Source organism: Vitis riparia, chromosome 9 (assembly GCF_004353265.1).
Source record: "Vitis riparia cultivar Riparia Gloire de Montpellier isolate 1030 chromosome 9, EGFV_Vit.rip_1.0, whole genome shotgun sequence".
In the NCBI taxonomy this organism is placed as follows: domain Eukaryota; kingdom Viridiplantae; phylum Streptophyta; class Magnoliopsida; order Vitales; family Vitaceae; genus Vitis; species Vitis riparia.
Genome location: NC_048439.1, coordinates 20,006,741 through 20,022,542, shown reverse-complemented (window position 1 = coordinate 20,022,542; position 15,802 = coordinate 20,006,741). Strand labels below are relative to the sequence as shown.

At 34.3% G+C, this 15,802-nt stretch overlaps 1 protein-coding gene across 3 annotated transcripts; it reads left to right on the top strand.

The window, feature by feature from the left end:
- The first annotated feature begins 1,896 nt into the window (after window positions 1-1,896).
- On the top strand, window positions 1,897-14,113 carry LOC117921654 (exocyst complex component EXO84B). 3 transcript variants are annotated; one of them, XR_004652402.1, is made up of 8 exons: window positions 1,897-2,368; window positions 4,333-4,430; window positions 7,367-8,423; window positions 9,244-9,759; window positions 10,347-10,535; window positions 10,629-10,765; window positions 12,316-12,568; window positions 14,025-14,113. XR_004652402.1 is itself a non-coding variant. In XM_034839604.1 (7 exons), the coding sequence occupies exons 1-7, from the start codon at window positions 2,219-2,221 to the stop codon at window positions 12,476-12,478; spliced, it is 2,310 nt and encodes a 769-aa protein (XP_034695495.1). In that variant the 5' UTR covers window positions 1,897-2,218; the 3' UTR covers window positions 12,479-12,806. The 3 variants fall into 3 exon arrangements, 2 of the variants coding, with proteins under 2 accessions (XP_034695495.1, XP_034695496.1); XM_034839604.1 differs by lacking the exon at window positions 14,025-14,113 and having other exon boundaries at window positions 12,316-12,806; XM_034839605.1 differs by lacking the exons at window positions 4,333-4,430; window positions 14,025-14,113 and having other exon boundaries at window positions 2,280-2,368; window positions 12,316-12,806.
- Window positions 14,114-15,802: the final 1,689 nt, after the last annotated feature.

Below are 15,802 nucleotides of genomic sequence, written 5' to 3'. Positions count from 1 at the left end.
TTTGTTTTACAATATATCATAAAATAATTTTCAAAAAATATTTTCAGAACTACTTTAAAAAAGAATTATCAAATAGAATCATAAACTCTCCTTTTAGACAATTTCTTACTTTTGGCTTTAATTATAAAGTGAAGTAAAAATTAATTTCAGTATCTATTTTAATAATATTAAATTTTAAGTATATTTGATGAAAATCTTATAAACTTTAAACCAACTTTTTATTGATTTTTTTTAATCATTTTTTGGTACTATATAGAAAACATATTGAATCGACAAAGTAGACTGAATTGGATTGAACCCTTTTGAATAAACTAATTTCTTAAAAAAAATTAACAATTTTGGTTTTTCAAATATAAAATCAAACTAGATGGATTTGATCCATTGTTTCTCATTTGAAGACCAATAATAAATCCAATGGAATTGGAAATTATGCATACAAACCTATACAAATTCTTTTTATGCAAGGTTATTTGAAATGATGTTAAATTTTTTGAAAATTATATATGTGACAAAAGCTTGATTTATCAAAACATCATCCAAACAAACCAAATTTCAAAAGTGAATGGCCCACTTCATTGGAAAATCTTTTTGACTCTTAAAATAATAAAATATATTTCATGTCCTTTATTATTAATCAAATTATGAAGTTTTTAAAAAGTCAAAAAGAATTTTAAAAGATCTGACTTTTAAAAATCAATTTAATAAAATAATTCACATGCTATCATTTATATTTCATTTCCCACCAAATACTTTTGAATGAAGACAAAAAAAAATTTAAAATTTAAAATTTGATATAAATTAATCCAATAATAAAAGACTATTTGTATCAGGACGCAACTTGGATAGATTGGTTTGATCCAATAAAATATTTGGACAGGTTTGAGTAAATATTTTTAATATTTGGTAAAAAAAATAAAATAAGTGATCAAAACTATCATATTTTTGTATTTATTTTTTAAATAGTTAGTTTTTAATAATATTTCCAGTGTTTTAATTTAGCTCGTTAATTTTTAAATTAAATCAAAATGTCAAATATTTTATTTTAATTTTTTAATTGGATGAACAAATCCATATGAAAAATTCATGGACAAATATAATTTTCAAAAAAAAAAAAGAAAGAAAAAAATCACAATAATTGAAGTGGGGAGAAGTCAGAGAGCAATTTCTTTACATTCATCCCTAGAGTAGAAAAAAAACAAGGGCAGAGAATAATTGATCCATTTTTTATTTCACAATCCAAACAAGCCCCTCCGCCGATTAGGCTGTAAGCCAGCTCAACTATAAACACCCATTCACACCTGTCTTTCTCGCTGTTTTCCGCCTTGTCCTTTTCCTAATTTTATGGGCTTTTTTTTTTTTTTAATTTATGATTATACGTACTAAAAATTATTTATTTTTTAAATTTATTTATAATTATCATTTATTTATTTATTTCATATTTTTTTTTTTATAAAACTAAAATAAAAAATATTTTTAAAAATAACTATAAAAAAACAAAATATAAAAAGGTTAAATATATAATATGATCAAGTTAACAATAAAAACGAAATAAAATTGATTCAAATTTTATAATTCAATAATAAAATAGTCAATAATATATGCCAAAAACATATGGGTTATTATTAAAGAGAATATGAAAAAATAATAATGATATTTATAAATTTATAATTTTATAATAAAGGGAATTATTTATTTATTTATTATTTTTTAATGTTTACTTTCCCCCTCATTTTCTTTGAAATGGAGCCGTAGACTATTAATTTTATAATTTTTATTTTAAATATAAATTTTATTAAATTATTAAGAAATGTAAAAAAAAAAAATCTAAAACGTGGATAATTTTGTTATTACGATCGTCAACTTCTTGTAAACGACCGTCAAAAGAGAACTGACAGAGAAAGAAACTAGAGAGAGAAAAGGAAGGGGAAAAAAATCTAGAGAGAGAAAGCGAGGCAGTCGTGGTGTGCTGGCCAGCCACCACCTCCACCACCAAATTCCAACACGCTTCCGATCGATTCCTCCCCGTCGTCTTCCTTCTTTCCTCAGCCCTCCCATGATGATTTCCTCTCTTTTCTGAATCCCCTAGCATTTTCATTTTGTTGTTGTAGCTATCACTTTCAGATCTACTAGGATTAGAATTTCTCGCACTTCAAAAGAAACCCTAGAATTTTGGTGTCGCGGATCTGAGAGACTGCGAGGTTTGGGTGATTTGAGAGGTATGACTTCAGTCAAGTCGTCTCGCTCCAGAACCGTTGCTGCCCCGCGGGAGAACGGCGGCGCGAAGTTCGAGGAGAATCTGAATGTTTTCAAGACCGATCATTTTGATGCTGATTCTTATCTGCAGTCCAAGTGCTCGCTCAACGAGAAGGTTCGGATTTTTAATTTAGTTTTTGTTGATTTTCGTGTTTTGTGTGGTTCTGTTTGGTTGTGGGAAAATGTTGGAGTTTTATTGGATTCTGGGGAGTCAAATGAGGGTTGAAGTGGTTTTTGAGCTTGTGCTTGGTTAATTGTTGGTTTTGTCAGGTGATTGTGTTGTTTGGGATGTTTTGACGCGCGTTTGATTTGTCGTCTTTTAAAAATTTTGAAAATTTCGGGTTTGATATGGTGTTGATCATCGCGATTCTTGTTTAATTTGGTTTTCCTTGCTGAAATCATGAATTTACTATTATTAGTTAGTTCGGGAAGAAATTCAGGGTTGTTTGAAAATTGTGTTGTTTTTTGGGACTATTGAAAATGAACGGAGTGGAAATGCTGGTGAATTATTTTCCAAGTTTGCTTTTGGAACATGTTTTTTCTTTTCCTTTATAAAAAATTATCTATAAATGGACACTTTCTAAAAAACGTGGTTAAAGACCATTTTCATTTCCATTATTTTTGTTGAGTGTGATGAGTTGGCTTTCTATTCAGTTTGTTACCCTATTTTATGATTATCTAACGGTAGTATTTATCGTGTTGGTGCACATTGCCACATATATGTAACAATCCACTCACATATATGTAATTCTGGACCTAGAACTAGATGCTTGTAAAATTAGTTGGGTTTGGCTTTGCAGCATATTTGGGGCTGCCCTGTTCTAAAACCCATCCATTCCACTCCTATGTGATTGCTGGTAGTGATACTTACTATCTCCATTTCAAGCCTTGGATACCACTGCACCCTTTTTGATATTCAACTTGCCTTCATATCCTCCTCTCACGTCTGACACACTGCAATGCCAAATCTCAAAAGGAACATGCTAGTCTTCCCCACTTCCTTTTACCCTCCTTTTTTCGCTTAGCTAGGTTGCAGGTGGTGACGGGATGAAAAGAGTTATTTACACTTTTTTTATTGTTTTCTTTTTGTTTTTTCTTCCTCCAATCCCCACTTGCTACCACATGAAGTTGGTGGAAGAGATGGTGAAGGAGGTGAGAAGTGTAGCAATGATCATCTCAAAATTTTGGTGTATCGCTAGGCTAGTTGGTCTTTGACGATGAAACGTGTGACTTGATCGACTCGATTTTTGAAGTGGTGTCATTTGGCATCACAAGACCCTTGAGCAATGTCACTATTAGCTGTGAGCAGAAATTCACAGGAAGGAGGCCTCTTTCATTGGGGCAGGTGGCTTGCATTTTTGTTTCTTTTCATATTGAGGCTTTTTAGGGATGAGTGGATGGTTTTTTGTTTACAATTTTAGTCTGGTATTTTTTTCTATGTAAAATTAAGTCAAAACCTGTTTTGGTTGGGAAGAGTTTTCCTTATTATTTGTCCATATTAAAATGTTATTATGTTTTATGATATCATTCTGGTAAAATTTTCTCACAAGGCTGACCATAAATCCTGCTGGCCTTGATATCATTCTGTTATTATGTTTATGTATCTTATTTGTTAGGCAGTTAGATAACATACACATGGTTATTACTTAGCATGTTAAGTCCTCCATTTGTGCTATGAAAAGTTTCTTTATTGCTTTGAGGTTTGCTTTTTGTTAGGCTGATGCTCTATGCTGCAAATCAAGAAACAATAGATTATTTTTTAGGGTTATTTGATTAAAAGGATAAATGAAAACTCAATTTTTGAAATTTAACCCTCTATCCTTTTTTTTGTCTCATTTTGACAAAAATGCTCTTGCTATTTTCTTGTAAAAATAACATTTTATTTGAAAACCTACATATAAATACTTGAAATAGCAAAGGGCATTTATGTAAAAAAAAAATGGGTTACTTTTCAAGTAGAAACATGGGAAAGGTTAGATTCACAATTTGGGGATTATTTCATCCCTTTTAACCAAATATTTATATTTTTTATTCATGTTCATGAAACCTTTAGTAGTAACTTTATTTTCCTATTTATAGGAGATAAGGCAATTATGCTCATATCTATTGGATTTGAAAAAAGCTTCTGCGGAGGAAATGCGTAGAAGTGTCTATGCTAATTATGCAGCCTTCATTCGGTGAGTCTGTTGTCTGTTGATTTTTTTTAATTGCCAGTTGGGAAGACATTCAAATCTTATTTATATGTCATTTTAAAAGCTTCTATTCAAACTGCTTCATTATAGCAACATGGCATTCTTAATTAATGTGAATCACTTATTGTCAACTCCCGGTTATTTTGATGACAACTTTTACATTCATTCATTATAATAATATTGAGCATGAGGTATTCTGGTTTAGTGTACTAGATTTTGACTCAGGGAGTTAGACTTCTTAATTGAATTGACACGATTATATGGATTAAGAAGTTAAGTCATGTTAATGATTCTAAAATAAGGAACTTGGTCAAGTCAAATTACTGCCAAGTTCTTAGACCTTGACATCAGCTATGATATTATGGGTCTCAGAACAGAGAGGTTCAGAGAATCCCTGCCAACGTCTTGGATACCATCTGCAAAATAAAATGAGAAAAAAAGAAAAGAAAAGAAGATCAAACAACCCTGTATCTGTTAGGCACTTTTTACTTTGAAGGACATATGTGTTGCAGTTTTTTCATTCCCCACCTTTTCTATGGCCTATAAAAAGAAGTTGGATGACAAGCAATATTTCTTCTACTTTTATGTCCAATCTGTGGTCTTTGACCCCTCAAAAAAAGGGATCAAAAAGAATTTTTGATTACTTGTGAAAACAAATTATTAAATTTCTTATGTTATTTATTAATATAATATTTTTTGAATAAACTACTTTTGTATTCCCAACATATTCAATATTATATAGGCGACTAGGTTGCTTCTAAGTTGAGATTCCGAAATTTTTCATCAAATTGAGAATGGTTAATGATTCTGCATGGTGACTTTCTTTTTGGTCTAGAATTGAGTTGATTTATTGTGTGTGCATTCAAGGAGACTAAGTCCATTGGTCAAGTTTTTGGGCTGTATATATTCTGCAATAACCATGGAGTCTGCCATTATAGTTGTAATGAAATCATAAATAAGAACCAACAATTTACCATTCCCCCCTGGTAATTGACTTAAATCCCTATGTGTTTGAAGAAAAATGGTTCAGAAAGTTAGCTGTTCAGGGCACGAACATTCAATCTGATTGTAGGACTAAGAACACTGAAATCAGAGGGAAAATTGAATTTTTTTTTAAAGGGGATAAGAACATTGTGTTTGCAGCCTGGTTTGGCTCTTATTGTATACTGCATGTATACATAGGGTGCGCCCCCTGTTTTTGGCATTTTCTTAATTCAATCTATCTTTGTCCATCAAAAAAAAAAAAAAAAAAGGGAAAAAAAAGCATTGAACAAAAAATTAATAAAATTATATAAATTTCAATATACAATTAAAAAATTTAAGAATAAAAGTGTTTAAAAAGGAAAAGCAAAGTACATGAGGTGCACCTCTTCAACGAGACACATGTCTTTGCAAGCAAGGCACTTTAACCAGGGGTTGTGCATTGGGCCTAGGCATGCTTTAAGTATAGCATAGCTTTTAAAACTATGCAAGGTGCTTACCAAAAGGATGCACAACCGAAGTTCATATGAGTATACAAGTGTACCAAGGGCAAAAGAAAGGAAGAAAACCTAACAAAACCAATTGGTCTAACTCAACCCGAACTATCAGCAACATAACACCAAGTACCTCCATTCATCACAGTGACTAAAAAAAGACATCCAAGGAATCTTCTTCCACCATGAGTTTCCAAATCCCTAAATAAAAGTCCTCTTAAAGGACTCCTAGTAAGGGCAGGATTTGGCTTTTGTTGATCATATCAATCCCAACTGATCCATGAAAAGCTGGATAGCGTTCCTGTGATCCTGTGGTTGTCTCTTGTAAGTTATAACACTCAAAATTTGGAAAGAACATGAAATAAGTAACCTATCATATAAGATACCTATTCCTCCTTTTTCTTGAACTAGAAAACCAACCAGATTATTGTTAGTTCATTTATGAGGGGAAAAATTGAAAATTTAGAAAATTTGCTTACTTGTTAAGAAAAAAAACTGAAAATTCTATTAATTGAGCTCAAGGCAACTTCAACACTTAACTTGAACCTTTTCCCAAATTTAGCAGCTGCTATTATCGTTTTAGCAATGCCATATTCAAAATCTAAACATTCTATATACCCTAGCAAACCAAGATCAATCAGCCTACTTGCCTCTGTTGTCTTTTTCGGACAGGATGGATTCAGTTCTGGTTGACACTGATCCAACCAAAATACAGAATTAAGTTGGGTAATAATTGAGCTTTTCTTTCTTACAAAGAGGGATTAAAAAAATTGGTGGATCATGGTCGCCAGTCATGGCACTAATTTTAAAATAAAATGGAAGTAATTAAAATAACAATAACATCCCAAAAATGAAAAAAAAAAAAATAGAAGGAAAAAAAATTATCATCAACATAACACCAAAAGAAGGATAAAAAAGTTTAAACATACAAGGAGTTGTAATTTACACTAATATCCTCTCTTCATTATTTAGTTCACCGTCCAACCACTGTAACATTGATTTGGATAACTAAAAAATAATTGAAATAACAACAGGACCAGAAAAAAAGAAAGGAAAAGGGAAAGAAAAAACGGAAATATGGATGCAACACCAAAAAATAGGACAAGGACTGAAGGTGTAGATGATATGAAGTGGTGCAATGTAGTACCACCATTTCAGTTTCTCACTTAGTTATTAGTTTAAAATTATTTTTCATCACCACTGCTTATAAGAAAAAATTTGGTGTGAACACACGCTTTTTCTTTTCGTTTCCCTAAATTAAAAGATGCCACCATTTCCTACCTTTCAGGTCTGCATTTGTGTGTATGTATTTGCACCTTTTGTTTTCTTTTCCCTAAATGGAGAATATACCAGTATTTTCTACTTTCATGGTTTGAGTGTGTGCATATTTTGATTATTGGCTTGATTCATCCTCGATGTTAAATGATCTGCAATTTGTATCTACAGCACATCAAAAGAGATATCAGATTTAGAGGGAGAGCTTTTATCCATCAGAAACCTGCTATCTACTCAGTCAGGCTTAATTCATGGTTTAGCTGAAGGAGTGAACATTGATTCTTTATCTATCACTGTTTCTGAAAGTTCTACTCCAAATGGATTATCTAATTCTGAAGATAGAGAACCTTCGGACCTGGAGAAATGGTTAATAGAGTTCCCTGATCTCCTAGACGTTTTATTAGCTGAGAGGAGAGTGGATGAAGCTCTGGAGGCCCTGGATGAAGGAGAGCGTGTAGCTGCTGAAGCAATAGAAATGAAAACATTGAGCCCTGATACACTTACATCTTTACAAACTGCTATAACTGAACGTAGGCAAAAATTAGCTGACCAGCTTGCTGAAGCTGCTTGCCAACCCTCTACCCGTGGTAATGAGCTTCGTGCAGCTATTTCAGCTCTTAAAAAACTTGGGGATGGCCCTCGTGCTCATACTTTGCTGCTCAACGCACATTATCAAAGATTTCAGTATAACATGCAAAGCCTTCGCCCATCAAGCACCTCCTATGGAGGAGCATATACTGCTGCTCTCTCACAGCTGGTGTTTTCTGCCATTGCTCAAGCAGCTAGCGACTCTTTGGCTATATTTGGTAAGGAGACATCCTATACATCTGAGCTTGTGATGTGGGCTACAAAACAATCTGAGGCTTTTGCGCTTCTTGTTAAAAGACATGCATTAGCTTCATCAGCAGCTGCTGGAGGTTTACGAGCTGCTGCAGAGTGTGTTCAAATAGCTCTAGGGCATTGCTCTTTGTTGGAAGCCCGTGGTTTGGCACTTTGCCCTGTGCTATTGAAACTCTTTAGGCCTAGTGTTGAACAAGCACTAGATGCTAACCTAAAACGGATTGAAGAGAGTACTGCTGCTCTAGCTGCTGCTGATGATTGGGTACTTACATATCCTCCAACTGGTACACGCCAATCTGGCAGGCCTTCTAGTATGTCTCTTGGTAACACAACAGCATTCCACCATAGACTTTCAAGTAGTGCTCATCGGTTTAATTTGATGGTCCAGGTGAATAGCTTGTTTTTGCTTACATTCGTATCAATTGATATCTTGGATCTATTTGTCTGTGTGCTTGCACGTGCCAGCATTTCCTTTTTGTTAAGCAACCCTTTAATTGTTTGGTACAATATGTTGCTGAAAGATGTCCTTGATCTGTTTTGACTTGACATCAAGATTACATTATGTGCTGTATACTGAGAAAAGATTGTTTTCCACCCTTACCTGTTAATCATGGACCCTTTATATGGTGCTTTCATTCTCTATTTTGGCTGAGGCTTGAGTTAAGTAAATGATTCGTTTCATGTACTGCTAATATTAAAGGGGAATAATTATTGCATTGTTTATAAACTTCCTTTTGGTTTCCAGATAATTGTGAATGATGTGTGTGTCTATTCATGATTTCCTTGGATTGCTCTTTTTAGATGTGCTCCTTCTTCCCAGCTGTCTACTGTCACTTTTCTGCATGTTGCTTGTGTGTTAGCCAACTTTTGTTTGAACTTGGAAGAGCTAAAGAATTTGATCCTTATTAGGTATACACTCAATCACCTAGAAGATATAGTATGTTTATGCAGCAGTTTTTTTTCAATCCAGGTATAAGCTTTCTTCCAATGGTCCTCTATATTGAGAACAGGTTGTCACCAGTTGTATCTTAAGTGCTCCTGGTTGTTACTTGTTAGTATGTTGTCCTATTTAGCTGAACATCTCAAGTTTATTTATCTCAGATTGGTGGTTTATTCTCCATGGAATATGGTCTAATTTGATTATTGGTTCCATAATGGTGACTTTTTCCTTATGGTTCTTTTGCTGCATTTTCCAATTGTTCTTGCAGGATTTCTTTGAGGATGTAGGTCCACTCTTAAGCATGCAGTTAGGAGGTCAAACACTTGAAGGCTTGTTCCAGGTGTTTAATTCATATGTGAATTTGCTCATAAAAGCACTCCCAGGATCCATGGAAGAAGAAGCAAATTTTGAAGGTACTGGAAATAAAATTGTCCGAATGGCTGAGACTGAAGAGCAGCAGATTGCATTGCTAGCAAATGCATCATCATTAGCAGATGAGTTGCTTCCACGAGCAGCCATGAAACTTTCTCCATTGAACCAGGCAAATTTTAAGGATGATCCTCGTAGAAGACCTTCTGATAGGCAAAATCGACATCCTGAGCAAAGAGAATGGAAGAGGCGACTTGTAAGCACAGTTGATAGGTTGAAAGATAGTTTTTGTCAACAACATGCTCTTGATCTCATTTTTACGGAGGAAGGTGATAGTAATCTTAGTGCAGACATGTACATAAATATGGAAGGAAATGTGGATGAGCTAGAATGGTTTCCATCCCCCATATTCCAGGTATTTTGAGTAATGAATGCTTATGTTATTTAGTTTTTTCACTCTGCTTGTAGCAACTTTAGATTCGAGCATATTTACATTTTCTATTTTGGTAGTTTGACTGCAATATCTTGTTCAACTTCAAAACTTCGCATCTAGATGGTTCATTTCTTGGTGACAGTCGTCATTGTGAGAACACACAGAATTTTTTTTTTCAATAATATTTTTCTTTTGTCTATGTTGTGTGTCTATTCAAATAATTAAATGATATAGAAGGATTTTTTTTTAAAGCTATTACTATGTGATAGTAAAATTTTTAGATATTAATTATTGGAGATCACCATCTTATTAAATTTTTATTCAATAGAGAAATAACCATAATCACTGATAAATTTCTTCAGAAAGATTTTTATATAACTTGCTAGGAGGAATTTGTGCTGCTCTTATTTTATTTTATCCTTTTTCCTTTTTCATGTACCTGTTTGTTTGGGCTTTAAAATGCTCTGAGCATTTTGATGGAGATATTTTGAATTAAAACCTATTGCTCTATAGCACCATTATTTATCATATTAATTTGGGCCTTTTTACCCCTTTTTGTTTCCATTCAGGAACTTTTTACAAAGCTGAACAGGATGGCCAGCATAGCAGCAGACATGTTTGTAGGCAGGGAAAGATATGCTACATTGCTATTAATGCGACTCACTGAAACTGTCATTATATGGCTTTCTGAAGACCAAAGCTTTTGGGATGATATTGAGGAAGGGCCGAGGCCTTTAGGTCCTCTTGGTCTTCAACAGGTTTTTGAAATTGATCCCCATTCATCTGCATCTGCTCTGTTTCTGTCGAGTTCCTAAAACTGACCTAATATTCACTTGCTAAATCATGTGTAGTTCTATTTGGACATGAAGTTCGTCATCTGCTTTGCTTCACAAGGTCGCTACTTATCACGGAATTTGAACCGAGTGGTCAATGAGATCATATCTAAAGCTATGGCTGCATTTGCTTCAACAGGGATGGATCCATACAGGTATGTTACTGAAGCTTCTTCAGTTTGATCCACTAGCATCAAGTTCAATGCTTATTATTACTGTTTAGTTGGAGACTTTAATCAAAATTATATTATTTGGTTTGGATGAATTTAGCCATATGATTAAATATAATCTTTTAGTAAGTTTAAACAGTCCAAAAATCTCTAGGATTGACTTGCAAAAGGTGTGGGGCTGCGACTTGGATGGGCTCAACCTGCCCAACCTGAAGTTTGGATTGGCTTGGGCAAAGTTTGAACTGGTTAGGATTGGGATTGGGTTAGAAAAATACCGACCTAAAAATATTAAGGTTGGTGTGGGTTAAAGGTTTGGGCAACCCATTGAAACCCAAACCCATAGATTATTTAGTTATTCATAATCATATTATATATTATTTTAATAAAATAAAATAAAAACTTAAAAATGATAAGAAAGAAATTTGACCCTAGTTTTTAATTAAATTAGAGTGATGATTTTGTCCTTTTTCTTTAATTGTTAAGTATCTTTGATAGTTGAAGTTTGAGTTTATAGATACTTATATATATTAAATTAGTAACTGATGATTTATTTAATAATTTCGAGATATTTAGCTTTCAATATGTTATTTTTTTATGTTGTTTTTTTTAGGCTTTAAAATAATTGTTTTATTTGGTAACCCGTGGGATCCCAAGTTGCCCATGAGCTTGGCATGGGTTAAAAATTCCCAACCTGACATTTGGTTGGGTCTGACACTGGTTGGACATTTTAATATGTGGGTTTGGCATGGGTTAACCTTCTAACCCGCCCAAGTTGCAATCCTTAAAAAAAGTGGACTATTCTGTTTGATATGAGCATGCAAACACAGATAAGCCGCTCCAATACATCCCAACAACACAGAGAGGAGCGCCACTTTGAGGCCTGCCTGGTTTTAGAAAACCCAAGTAGAATAAAAGTAAACTGGCTGGCCCTCTACTTGTTTGTATGTATGAAGCCTCTTATTAACAGTTAGCTTTGCTGAAAGTGAGAAATAATTCAATGTGTTTGAGCAGTTATTTACTCCAGGCTTTATGCAATCAGCTGTAAGCACTAACCACCATATCTTTGGAAGAAGCACCAAGTGGTGTTTGTGTTGAGATTAAATGGTGTATTCTCCATCATATAATCCAGCACATGGACCTTTTTTCTAGTTATTTCCTGGGGTTTAAGTTTTTTCTGCTGAATGAGCATGGATTTGATGGGGAGGTAGTTTCAGTATTGAGCATGCCTCCAACTCCACTATAAGTTCCCCTTATAAATTTCTCACTTGAAGGCAAAATGCCGAGTTACAGTTCTTTCATATTTTGAGTATATCCTGGTGGTACGGGCCTTTTTCTTTCCACAGTGATATTAGCCTACTGCCATGCTTGTTGGGTTAGTCGGTTTTGACATACGATTGAGCCATAGCCTAACTAGCTGGCCATGGTCCTCATTCATAAAGCTTATCTGGAGCTTCTTTTGAGAAGTGATTTTATGGGGTTGTTTTTAGGACCTTGAGAGAATAATGTGTTTGTGCACGCTCTGTTTTTTCTGGCAGTGTACTTCCGGAAGATGAGTGGTTTACTGATATATGTCAAGAAGCAATGGAAAGATTGAGTGGAAAACCAAAAGCCATCAATGGAGATCGGGATCCCAACAGCCCAACGGCCTCAGTCTCAGCACAATCAATCTCATCGGTCCGATCTCATGGGAGCACCTAATGCATAATTTGCTTCAACCTTGTCTCTGTAAATTAGACAGCAAGCAGCAGAACCCATTGTGGATTTGCCAGCCCAATCCTTGTAATCATAGTAAGCATTTTTTTTTCCTTTCTCATTTTCTTTCTTCCAGTAAAATTTTTCTCTTCCCTTGATTATTTAATTTTGATGTTGGTTACATTTTGAGTTAGGGTGATGTTATGGATGATGATAAAGGGGTTAGTAATTCTTTTGGGGTCTGTGGTTGATAGGGCACTTGAGTTTGTAAATGTGGATTCCGCCATTTGTTCTTGAATCAAAATTTGTACTATTCTTTGATTGCTGCGTTTAATCCCGACTCCTTTTTGTTCTTTCAATCCCTTGGACAGTAATCCCTCAGGCTTTGATTCCATTTCAAAGCACTAGGAAAGGAAAAAGATTTTAGGAAACTTCGAGTACAGATTCTCTTGGATTTTGGAAATTGGGAATTAGAAATATTGCTAATTTAATTTTTTTTAAATGACAATTTTTTTTCTTAATTATTTTTTATACTGTTTTGGTTAATTTTAATAAAAAAATTAATAACAAAATTAGAAATATAATGGCTTTGGTAAAATAAAAAAAAATTTATACAAGTAACTATGTCATATTTAATAAAATTTTTAGAATTGGGTAACTTCAATTCCAATAACCACTCATGAGGTTTTTTTTTTTTTTTTTTAATAGAAATTGTAGATAAATTCATACACAGCTTTAAAAAGATTGTGTGAAAATGTGAAGGTCTTTTTCACTGCAATTTCAAAAGGGTAGATGATCCTCTGCAATGAAGCTGGTCCCATTATCACAAAACTGAAAATTGGAAATCCCATCCAAAGTTCCAAACCCAAAACCAACTCCAATCCAAAAGAGATGAATGGGAAGAAATCATCATTCACGATATGCAGTTGGGAATGGGCCAAAAGCTGAGGCTTGAAGATAAGAGTATGGAGTGTTGGATAACAGCATCTTCTTTTTGTAATCCTCAAACTGCACACTCTTCAACCCCCTCTTTTATCCGATTTCTAAACAGAAAATGACGTCTCAGTTCATAACTGCTTTCAAGCCTTGAACTCTCTATCTCTCTCTCTCTCTCTATATATATGCCATTCAAAACACAGAGAAAATGGATCACTCAATCCCAACACACACATTGAGAGAGAGAGATGGCAGGGGTGTTTTCTAGGGGAGCCCAGACAGTGAACTCCATGTTCCTCAAGTAAGCTTTTCTGATTTCCTGAAAATGGTGTTTTTCTTTGGATTATCCCAGTCCTTTGCGCCTAAATCTCAATGATTTGGTCCTATATGTTTCATTCATGTGCTTCTCTAGATGATGATTGGTACATGGATCATGTGTATGATAGTTAAGAAATCCGGGTTTTTGTGAAAATGGAGCTAATACCCATTAACCTTTTAAGTTTTTCGAGCCAATGATAGTTTTAACATGGTATCAGAATGTTGTAAAAGATGTCAGTTTTGAGTTTGATTTGATGATTTCATTTGAGTTCTCCCTTGATCTTCCCCTAACATGCAGGCCAGTGACACAAAAAACCTACCACAGCAAAAGCTCTTCCTTCGATAAGGCACGAAAATTGGACAAGGAGGAAGCAAAGGAGAATATGAACCGGATTGGAGAGAATGGCAGTAACTGGTGGGTTCGTGATGGCCGGACGGGAATTTACTACCCAAAGGGCCAGGAGAAGGTGATGGATGGCATACCAACGGCAGCTGGAAAAGATATCAGTGCGGTTCATTGGTTCTCATACAATGATCACACTAGTATTTAGTGTTAACAATCCTACAATAACTAAGCTACATTGCACATGTAGTAGTCAGTAACACCTATGATCTCCAAAGACCCATACATCCAAACACTTACAATCTTTGAATATCGTGTGTTCTTTACTAGGGTCGGTTCGTATGTTTTGATTTTTTTTTAGTAAAAAGATTTTCAATGTTCATATGAAAATGAATAACACCATCAACAAAGTTTATATCATAATGACTACAAGTAATAGAATGAAGAGGATAAGGACCTGAATGTTTGAAAAAAATCACACCATGAATGACGATATTCGAAGAAATAGGAAACAATGACTCGCTCATTTTACAATAAGTGAAGAAACTGAGTACTAGAATCACATCGGGTGTTCAAGAGAATGATGCCATGCATCGAAAGATGATTTGACACAAAAACAAATCTGAACAACTACTGGGAGTCTCCAAGCAACAAATGACACATTTACTTGGTAGAACTATCATAGACTAGTGATTCTCGCAATGAAGAAGTTCCCCTAAAATTCAAAGGGAATATGAACATATTTTGTGAATTGTGAGACACAGAAAGGATTCTTAAGTTACAGTTATGGACTCGGGTTTTGTAAACCACCATTGTTGAAGGCTACTACAAGGAGGAGAAATGCTCCTAAGATCAATTTGCAACATTGGTGAAAAATGATGAAATATTGATCCAGGAACCTTCTTGTTTTATACAGAATTTGAAGGACAGGAAGTAGAAAGCTTTTTATGGAACCATGAGCAATGTTTGTAAAGGATGCCTAAGTTGAGTCATACTTGGGGGCAGACTGCAAAGAATTAGCTACTAAAAATCAGGTTCAGATATCTGTAAAAGCATCTTTGCATGATGAATATAATCAATCATGGTTTGGCACCTTTTGATCTTAAGATTGCACTGGAGAGTTGATCTGTACACATGAATGATGGATTACAGCATTGGGAGGCCAGCAACATGTAGAAGGATGATTTCAGAGAGAGTTGGTGGTAGTATCTATCACGATAGAACTAGGGTCTTGTTTTTGTCAAAATTGGGAACAGGAAATAATTGAGATTGTCACATTAGATATTTTTGGTGTAGTTCAATGGGCTCAAGATAGGTGATGTTGGAATTTGGAAAAGATGGAAGAACAAACACTAATAATGAATGAAGAAGAGATCATTTGGGGAAAACAAAGGAAAGATAAGAAATTGAGTTAAGGTTGTATATGAAGGGCTGTTATCAAGGTGAATTCAGATATTACGATGAAATCAAGGATTCTCTCTAATAAATTTCTTGCAAGAACTCTTCTAAAAAGGGGAAGCGGAACGGTCCATAGTTTCCCCAATCTACAAGGAAACATGGTGAACAAATTTTGGCTTGTGGTCTTCTATGCTTGTTTCTCATTCACAATTTTACCCTCAATATAATCTTTTTCCTCTTGCAAAACTACGCACATTTTTACCCCTATAATATAGAGTAATGTTATGTTCCTAAATTTTTTAAGTTGGTTTTCAACAAGATACAAAGAAGCAAAT

Coding starts and splice junctions, on each gene's coding strand:
- LOC117921654 (XM_034839604.1), top strand. CDS start 2,219: ATGACTTCAGTCAAGTCGTCTCGCTCCAGAACCGTTGCTGCCCCGCGG. Junction 8,424..9,243: donor GGTTTAATTTGATGGTCCAG/GTGAATAGCTTG, acceptor TTGTTCTTGCAG/GATTTCTTTGAGGATGTAGG. Junction 10,766..12,315: donor ACAGGGATGGATCCATACAG/GTATGTTACTGA, acceptor TTTTTCTGGCAG/TGTACTTCCGGAAGATGAGT.